The sequence below is a fragment of the Carassius carassius genome, chromosome 50 (assembly GCF_963082965.1).
Source record: "Carassius carassius chromosome 50, fCarCar2.1, whole genome shotgun sequence".
Classification (NCBI taxonomy): Eukaryota; Metazoa; Chordata; class Actinopteri; order Cypriniformes; family Cyprinidae; genus Carassius; species Carassius carassius.
In genome coordinates, this window is record NC_081804.1 from 170,001 (window position 1) to 180,289 (window position 10,289).

Genomic DNA, 10,289 nt, shown 5'->3' on the forward strand with positions numbered 1-10,289 from the left:
AAATTTAGTGAAAAGGAAAAAGTTTCCAGATTTTCTCAATTCAAACCCTCAAATATATATATATATTATTTCAAATAATGAATTTCCTAAAAATTCAGCTTTGCATCACAGAAATAAATGATAATTTAAAGTATAATAAATTTAAAAACAATTATTTTAGATTGTAATAATATATCACAATATTACATTTTTTCTGTATTTTTGTTCAAATAAATGCAGGCTTGATGAGCAGAAGAAACTTCTTTCAAAAACATTAAAAATAGTAATGTTTCCAAACTTTTGGTCTGTGCTGTATATATATATATATATATATTTCAACATTTCTCATTTTAATTCAATTGAACTTGATGTACTAAAATAACTAAAACTAAAATAAAAAGAATTAAAAATATAGTCATATTTAAAACTAATAACATGACAAATTCAAAAACTCAGAATTACTCAAAAGCAACAGAATCTGAGAAACTCACCTGACGGAGTCTGAGCTCGTTCCTGAGGAACACAGAGCAGATCCAGAGAGCATCTTTTGGGACAGACACCTGGAGCAGGTGAACGCAGCAGGTTCTCAATCAGAAAACACTTCCCAGAATTCCCAAATCCAGGCAGCCTCGGAGGAAGCCCAGCCATGTCTTCGAGGTACCTCGTCCTCCGATCTAGAGCATTGGGAAGAGTTTGTGAGAGTTAACTTCATTAAAAAGCACAAAGAAAACAAAGCTGTGCTCGGCTCGCTGTGATTGGCTCTGATAAGTCCGGCTCTTTCTGTGGGACGGAAGGTGGAACCCTTCATTCATTATGTCAAAGCTCCCATTAAATGATAGACACTGGAGACAATGGACTCCCGGCCAAAGTTTAACTTGCACACCAAACAGAGCCGGCGGCAGTAAATACTGATATCTTTTTTCAGAGCCGTCCATTGAGGAGGCCATTGAGAGACGTCCTGGAAAAGTATCTGTGCCTCAGTCTATCTATGTGGACTATATTTCTTTACTTTATTGTTGTCCGTCCTCACAGCTGTGTACAATCAGAGCTCGTTTGCAATCAACAAGTGCTATTTTACCATAATTAATGCATGTGTGAAACTCACAAAAACTTTTAAAGAACACATCTGACCTGTTTTTACCCAAAAAAATCTTTTTGCATAAAGCTTAAATTTAGTATCATTCAGATTTTTTCTTATAAAATCAACCACATTGCCCTTATTTAATAAAACGTGTGAAAAATAATGATATATTTTTAAATATATAAGAAAGAAAAAAACACTGTACTGCCTTCATGCTATTTTTTAAATGATTTTACACTATCAATTAAAGTAATTAAAATCTCATGAGTATTGGGAATTTAAAAAAAAATCTTAATTTTGAAAATTATTTTTTACTTTAGGATAAAAGATGAAAAGTTCAAATTTAATTTTAGCATAGTTAAGTTTATTTTCTTAAAAATTAAGCACCTAATAAAAAAAAAGAAAGAAAGAAAATCTCTTTAACATTACCATAATGTTAGAAAATAATGATATATAGTATTTAAGTTGTATTTAAAATGGAAATGCAATGCTGTTTGTTGAGTCTTTAATTCATGTTAAATTACTTTTTAAATATAATTGTATTTTTAATAATTTTATGATATAAATGATGGGCTGATGCGTATTGAGAATTACAGACAACAACAAAAAAACACTCTGAATTCTTTATGCAAATTAAGGTAGAGTTTAGATCAATAAAGTTTAATTTTAGCATCACTAGGATTATTTTCTTAAAAATAAATCTTATTAGCATAACCATAAGGTGAAAAATAATGATATATATATTTTTAATGATATTTAAAATGTAAAATGTAATTAGTATTGAGGATTACAAAAAAGCAATCTTCATTTTCTTGATGCAAAATATTATAATTTTTTACATTTTATTCTGTATATTTCAGAATCGTTGTTTTATATAACAGTCACAGCTTATTATTTTTCAACTAAAACGATGTTGCATCTGATCAGCGACTTGTCATTAATGAGTGAATGTGAACAAAAATCTAAGTTTTGTATTTTACCATGTTATTACTGCAATTACCCCTTTTTGATTAATTAATCAACTTTTTTCACTCTGCTGTGGTTCATCAATAGATGTATATATTAATGTTCATCAACAAAATTCAGTCCCAGAAGTGTGTGAGATATATGAAAAAGTTTTTGACACTAATATAACTTCATAGATCATTCACAAAAAGTATCTTTGACACCTGATAGTGCTCCACACAAACCCGGGTCAAAAATGACCCGGATATTAAAAAACTCTCATTCAAAATAAATAAATAAAATATGCATTTAGAGGCTTTCAAAGCATTTGCAAGGTTTCATTCCCTTACTAACAATGATGCGTTCTTCTAGAAATGTTCATATCTCTGTTCCAGGTCCACGTTGATGTGAATGCACAGGAAAGCTGTCTCCAAGCGTGTCTTCAGTCTCTGTCAGAGCAGAAGTGTGCTCCTGGCCCTAAACAGGCATGTCCCAGCGCAGGGGGGATCCGGACGGTCTTTTGGGGGAAACATCACCTCATGCTGGGCATGCTAATCACCGCAGACAGCCGCTCTCTTTGTCCCCTCGACACAGAGCCAAAGGGCACATGTAATCAAATTTGCAGTTTTATTGGGCTCGCTGGTAGCGGGCCGGCCGCCGGCCGATGAATATGTAATGTGTTAACGCTCGGGTTATAGATCAAGAAATGAACATGTGACTAATCAGACGAACAGCAAACATCAAAGCGGTCAGCGGTGTGACGGAGAAACTCTAAACTCAGTCTAGAGCTGCACTGGAGAACCAGCGACACTGTTCCTGATGGTAAGGCCAAGGTCATGCAGTTGTGCTTTAACATGTGCTTACTGAACGCATTTACAAAATAAGAGCCTTGAAAACTCAGAAACATTAACTGATGAAACATGTTGCATTTGACTAAAAATAGTTTATAATTGCCAATGATAATTATTACATTTTCCAAAAAAGATACATGGGAGAAATGTATTTAAAGACAGAAATGACCTCTACACAGGAAAATGTGAGAATTACATCATATATAATTGTTTTGATATTATAAATGAAATATATTTGTAAACTATAATGTATATTTTTCTATCTATCTATCTATCTATCTATCTATCTATCTATCTATCTATCTATCTATCTATCTATCTATCTATCTATATTTATTTCACTCTCTATCTATCTATCTATCTATCTATCTATCTATCTATCTATCTATCTATCTATCTATCTATCTATCTATCTATCTATATTTATTTCACTCTCTATCTATCTATCTATCTATCTATCTATCTATCTATCTATCTATCTATCTATCTATCTATCTATCTATCTATATATTTTTCTGTCTATCTATCTAAAGTAATGTTTACAAGTATATACAATGTATAGACGTGTGTTTGTGTGTATGTATATATTTGTGTAATATGTCTATTTTATGTAATAATTCCACATCACAGCATAATTAAATAAAGCATAATTAAATATATAATTCAAAGCTTCCCCAAAAAAAAAAAAAAAAAAAATGTGTTAGTAGTATTTTATATATAGGACCTATTTGTGTCTTTTGTGGGGAACTAAATATGCATATATAAGACAAATGAAGCATAATTAAACATATAAACATATATATTATTTATTTATTTATTTATTTTTGTGGGGAGCTTTTAAATGATTTGCTCAAATATGTATAAACATTTATTGACTTATTTTAGTAATCCCTCACTCGGTTCTAGTTGGCATGGTTTTCCCAAACAGGCAGAATTAGTTCTTTATGAAGTGGAGTCACTAAAACATTAGTTCATGTGAACCCATTTAAATCTTTTATGCCTTTTAAAGCTGAAAGCCATGAGAGTCCTCGGGTCCGTCTGTGAAGAGAGAGAGCAGCTGTGAGAGGTCTCTCTGCTCTTTCACGCCGTGACCTTCTTGAAAACACCATCTCTCAATGGTTCTCTCCTCTGGGCTCTTCACACGGTGAATGAAGGGCCAGGCTCTGAATCAAAGAGCACAATGCAGGGAGACCCGGGACCCGGGACCCGGGGCCGAAGCGTGGCCCCTAATGCATCTGTGCAGCAGTAATGAGGAGAAACTCAATCAGGCCTGTTTGATTCACGCTCACAAACCATTCTGGATACAATTTGTTCAACAAATAAACAAAAACACATGAAACTGAAAAGAGGTTCAACTTCTGTCAAGCTCTGATAAAGTAGTTATTAATAAAACCTGTCAGTAATTCAACCATGAAGTCTGCTTCTGTACTTCCAATCATACTAAAAACCTGTGTGTTCACAGTGGTTCAGGTGTTTGACTGGTTTTAATTAATGATATCTGTCATTTTTATGAGGAGAAAATCATTTTAAAATTATATTTTATTTATTTATGTATTTTTTTATTTTAGATGTCTTTCTATCGAAAGTTTAAAGTAAGTTTTTAAAAGAAATTTATACTTTTATTAATCAGTGCAATCAATGATCGAAATTGATAGTAAAGACATTTATAATGTTACAAAAGCTTCAAATAAATGCTGTTCTTCTGAACTTTCTGTTCTTCCATGAATCCTGAAAAATAAAATGCATCACAGTTTCCACAAAAATATTGAGCAGCACACTGTGTTCAACACTGATAATAATCAGAAATGTTTCTTGAGCAGTAAATCATCATATCAGAATGATTTCTGAAGATCATGTGACACTGAAAACTTTAACTTGGAAGTTTTTAGAATTGCATGGAAAAACAGTATGTCCAGCTATAGACAGGCTCTAAAAACTGCTAGGGCAGAGCATCTCCACAAACTCATTGAAAATAACCAAAACAATCCAAGGTTTTTATTTAGCACAGTGGCTAAATTAACAAATTACCAGATGCCACCTGATTCAAATATTCCACCAACGTTAAATAGTAATGACTTTATGAATTTCTTCACTGATAAAATAGATAACATTAGAAATACAATAGCGAATGTAGATTCTACAGCGTCTAACACTTCAGTTTCATCCATCGCACCCAAAGATAAACTGCAGTGCTTTACAAATATAGGACAGGAAGAGCTAAATAAACTTATCACTGTATCTAAACCAACAACATGTTTATTAGATCCTGTACCCACTAAATTACTGAAAGAGCTGTTACCTGTAGCCGAAGAACCGCTTCTCAATATCATTAACTCGTCGTTATCTTTAGGTCACGTCCCAAAACCATTCAAGCTGGCGGTTATCAAGCCTCTTATTAAGAAACCAAAACTAGATCCTAGTGTACTGGCAAATTATAGGCCTATTTCAAATCTTCCATTTATGTCTAAAATTTTAGAAAAAGTTGTGTCTGCTCAATTGAGCACCTTCCTGCATAAAAATGATCTGTATGAAGAATTTCAGTCAGGTTTTAGGCCCCACCATAGCACAGAAACTGCACTTGTTAAAATTACAAATGACCTGCTCCTTGCGTCAGATCAAGGCTGCATCTCATTTCTAGTCTTACTTGATCTTAGTGCTGCGTTCGACACCATAGATCATGACATACTCATAGATCGATTACAAAACTATACAGGTATTCAAGGGCAGGCTCTAAGATGGTTTAGATCCTACCTGTCCGATCGCTACCATTTTGTTTACTTAAATGGGGTGTCATCTCATTTATCATCAGTAAAATATGGAGTGCCACAAGGATCCGTCCTAGGTCCCCTTCTATTTTCAATATACATGTTGCCCCTTGGTAATATTATTAGAAAATACGGAATTAGCTTCCACTGTTATGCTGATGATACTCAGCTATATATCTCAACGAGACCAGATGAAACTTCCCAATTATCTAAGCTAACAGAGTGTGTTAAAAATGTAAAAGATTGGATGACCAATAATTTTCTCCAATTAAATTCGGATAAGACAGAGATATTAATTATTGGACCAAAAAACACCACACAGAATCTTGTAGATTACAATCAGCAACTAGACGGATGTACTGTTACTTCCTCTACAGTCAGAAATCTGGGTGTTATATTAGACAGCAATTTGTCTTTTGAAAATCATATTTCCAATGCTACAAAAACTGCATTCTTCCATCTTAGAAACATTGCCAAGCTACCAAACATGTTATCTGTTTCTGATGCAGAAAAGCTAGTTCATGCATTCATGACCTCTAGACTGGACTATTGTAATGCACTTCTAGGTGGTTGTCCTGCTTCGTCAATAAACAAGCTACAGGTCGTCCAAAATGCAGCGGCTAGAGTCCTTACCAGGTCAAGAAAATATGATCATATTACCCCAATTTTACAGTCTCTGCACTGGCTACCTATTAAGTTCCGTATCAGTTACAAATTATCATTACTTACCTATAAGGCCCTAAATGGTTTAGCTCCTGCGTACCTAACTAGCCTTCTACCACGCTACAACCCATCACGCACCCTAAGGTCACAAAACACTGGACTTTTGGTAGTTCCTAGGATAGCAAAGTCCACTAAAGGAGGTAGAGCTTGTTCACATTTGGCTCCCAAACTCTGGAATAGCCTTCCTGATAATGTTCGGGGTTCAGACACACTCTCTCTGTTTAAATCTAGATTAAAAACGCATCTCTTTCGCCAAGCATTCGAATAATGTATCTCTTAAATTGTGAGTGTAGTTGCATCTGATCAAATGCACATTCTTATTCTTTAGCTTGGGTTAAACATATTAATTTTTCTTTGTTGGATCAGCAGCTTCGCTAATGATGTCTCTATTTGTTTTTTATTGTTGCTGTTAATAATGTTCATCGTCTGGCTGATTATGTCTTGTATTAATTTTTTCTGAAAAATGCTGTCATACGTGCACAAACTGACAGTCACCACTTATAAGCTACTACTAAATATTGTAGAAACATAATTTTCTGTAAAGTTGCTTTGTAATGATTTGTATTGTAAAAAGCGCTATACAAATAAACTTGAAATGAATTGAATTGAACTGAAGACTGGAGTAATGATGCTGAAAATACAGCTGCACATCACAGAAATAAATGACACTTCAATTCACATAGAAAACAGCTGTTTTACATTCTAATAAATATTTCACCATTTTTATGTATTTCTAGTCAAATAAATGCAGCCTTGGTGAACAAACATTTAGAAAGTGTAAATAAATAGTGTAAAATGTTAAAATGTTGAGGTGGCTTTTTTTTTTATCTGAGTTAGTGTCACACTACAAATAAATGTAGTTAAAGCTCATTTTAGGCCAAATATGGTTCAAAAACACAGTACTATACAGTAGAAACATTTATTATTTACAGCACAGAAACAGACATAAATACACTTACATCTGGATATATTTCTTTACAAATCACATCTGAATAGAAAATAATATTTTTACAATTATTTAATCTCTATGTACAACAGTTGGAGTGCATCTCAAGAGCTGTCTGTGTGTGTGTGTGTGTGTGTGTGTGTGTGTGTGTGTGTGTGTGTGTGTGTGTGTGTGTGTGTGTGTGTGTGTGTGTTGGAGGGGGAATCACATGGCTCTTATTTCAAACCCTCCATGATGGTGTTAGTTATGTTTTCAGTTCGTCTGCAGGAGGTCTGTTAAAGATCTGGAAAGCATCTGCTGTATACAAACATCTGATAGACGTCTCTAAGATGTCAGTTTTCAATCATAAACATCTTAAAGACATCTTCTAAACGTCTTGCAGATGTTTTCTCGGTGAGTTCAGCATTTGTGGTGTTTCCACTTGCGCGCGGCCGACGCGATGTGCAGGTCTTTCTTGAGCCACGGGAACAGACTGGAGAGCTGGATGGAGCCGCTCGCGCGCATCGTGCCCGTGACGAGGAAGAGCTGCGCGCGGCCGGGCCGGACCAGCGGGAGCGCGCACCTGAGGTTGATGAGCAGCCAGCGCTGGATCAGGCTGACCGTGTCGTACGGGAGCAGCGGGCCGCGCTGGATGAACTCCACCGGGCCTTCGACCGTCAGCTCCGGCTCCGGCTCCGGCTCCGAGGACGCCACGCGACGCTTCGAGATCTTGACCTTCACGGCTGTGTGGAGACAAGACGGTTTGTTGAAGTGTGCCCCAAACCACATCACACGACTTTGACCTTCCACAGAAGCGGCCAGGTTGATGAATAGAGACGGTAAGGACCGCTTACCGAAGTCGGTGAGGCACAGCGCGTCCAGCACGGTTTTGAGAGACGGCGCTTCCTCCAGAGACGGACAGCTCTGACACACGGGCTGAGGAAACTCTGACACAACACACACACACACACACACGACCAGAGCAGTGCACAGAGAGACTTACAGTGCATTCAGTTCTTTATTTAATAATGACATTCAGAGAGTTTGCTGTAACTTCCTGTAATTTTGCCAAAACTGCTCTCTAAAACGTAGTCTATGTAGTATGTGCAAACATTATTATTTTATTTTTGTAATTTTCAAATAATTCCCCCCCAAATTCTTTTTTTAAGTATTTGCACCAGTTATTTGTACTAATAATGAAATATCTGCAGCTAAGTACAATTATAATAACATTTCCCGGCATATAAACAAACATCACTGAGCGCTTGTATTTAATAGTTTTTAATGGCTTCTGTTATCAGTATCTAACATTTTTATGTGGAGAAAATTATTTGAAAGCCTACATTTAATATTTTTTACATTATTTACATTTTATCTATCTGTGTAATAATAATAATAACATCATTCTTCAGGAATGAACTACTCTTTAAAGGCCACTACGTATTTTGTGACATTTTAAGTCCACTCCTAATTGAATACACATTACAAATTTATATCTAACATCAATAGAGATTCACCACAATCAGTCCAAAGATTTTTTATTTTTTATGTAGCAAACATTATATTTTAATAAATTCATATTCTTTATGTTCAAATATCAACAGCTGTTGTCATCAGTATGAATTGTTCTCACATCGATCAGTCTGTGCATGCATGTGAATGCGTGTCTCACCTTTAGAGAAGGCACTGATGTGTTTGGGCAGCGGGGTCAGACACGTGTCATCCTGCGCAGGGAAGCGGTCACAGTCCAGGGCCTCGGGCCAGACGTGTCCATGACAGGACAACACGGGAGCACAGCTCTCCTTCACAGCGATGCACACGCTCCGACACGGCTGGATGAACCTGCGGAAGGATGCAACCACACCTGAGATTAGACCACACTCCCGCACACCTGTCCCTGGTCTCGGAGCACGTACCTGTCGAGGCAGACGGGGGCCAGGAGCGAGCAGGCGAAGGCCCGGGCCTGTGGGTGACAGCCGCTGTGGAGCAGCATCCTCCAGTCGTCCGAGCGAGGAGCCGCTTCCTCCAGACTGCTGTGGCCCAGCAGGTTAGGCAGACGCATCTCTGAGTCTGGCACGTCCTGGCAGACGCTCATCTGGAGCGGCACGGGGACACAGCGTGTGGTCTTGCCCAGGTCGAAGGCCCCGGCGAGGGCCCCGAGAGCAAGGAGGAGCATCAGCGAGGGATGCATGATCCTGACGGAGAGTGAAGCAGGAGCTCAGCCGCTCTGGCTTTATAAAGAGGAGGACAGATGCTATCAACGACACATCAGAGGCACGCAGACGAGCAGGAGATAACAGGCCCCAGACACAGGGGGGGGGGGGCATTAACACACACACACACACACACACACACACACACACACACTGGAGCTCCTGATGGCCTCTGAGTCAGCTGACTTCAGGTGCACTTCAGATCTCACATCATAAAACCCAAAAAATCTGATCAAAAACACTCTCTAAAATATTTGCACAAACAGTTTTTGTGACATTATTTAGTGCGTGATTATTTTATACATTTGGATCATTTTAGATGGTACAACTTAGTATAAACTCAGATGATTAATTTGACATAAATAATGACAATATCAATTAATATGTTGCTTGAAATTTGCTGCAGTAAAGTATTTGCGCAATCAAAATGATCATGTGACTTGATTTATTTATAGATTCAGATAAAACTGAACGATTATGATAAAATCAGTTAAAATGTTTAAATCTACTTCCTGAACTAATCTCTTAATGATTTTCACTACATATTTTAAATATATAATATTATATTGAAGTCTGCTGCACTTCTCCGTAATTTAGTCAAAATTAAACTTCAAATTTCAATTAAAAAAAAAAATATTTTTTTATAAAATATTTGAGCCAACAATTTTTGTAACATTTTAATGCATACGTTTAGATCGTTATAATAAAACTGAGTGATGAATAATAATATTATGTTGGTTGAAGTCTGCAAATTCCTACAAAACACAGTCTAAAATATTTCTTGTGACATTTTTAATACATAAATAT

General features: G+C 36.4%; 1 protein-coding gene across 1 annotated transcript; it reads right to left on the minus strand.

Annotated features, from left to right (window-relative positions):
• Positions 1–7,689: 7,689 nt before the first annotated feature.
• Positions 7,690–9,460, minus strand: LOC132133685 (secreted frizzled-related protein 2-like). Its single transcript, XM_059546600.1, has 4 exons — positions 9,186–9,460; positions 8,942–9,111; positions 8,124–8,216; positions 7,690–8,012 (listed from the first exon to the last, which is right to left on the minus strand). The coding sequence occupies exons 1-4, from the start codon at positions 9,458–9,460 to the stop codon at positions 7,690–7,692; spliced, it is 861 nt and encodes a 286-aa protein (XP_059402583.1).
• Between the last annotated feature and the right edge of the window lie 829 nt (positions 9,461–10,289).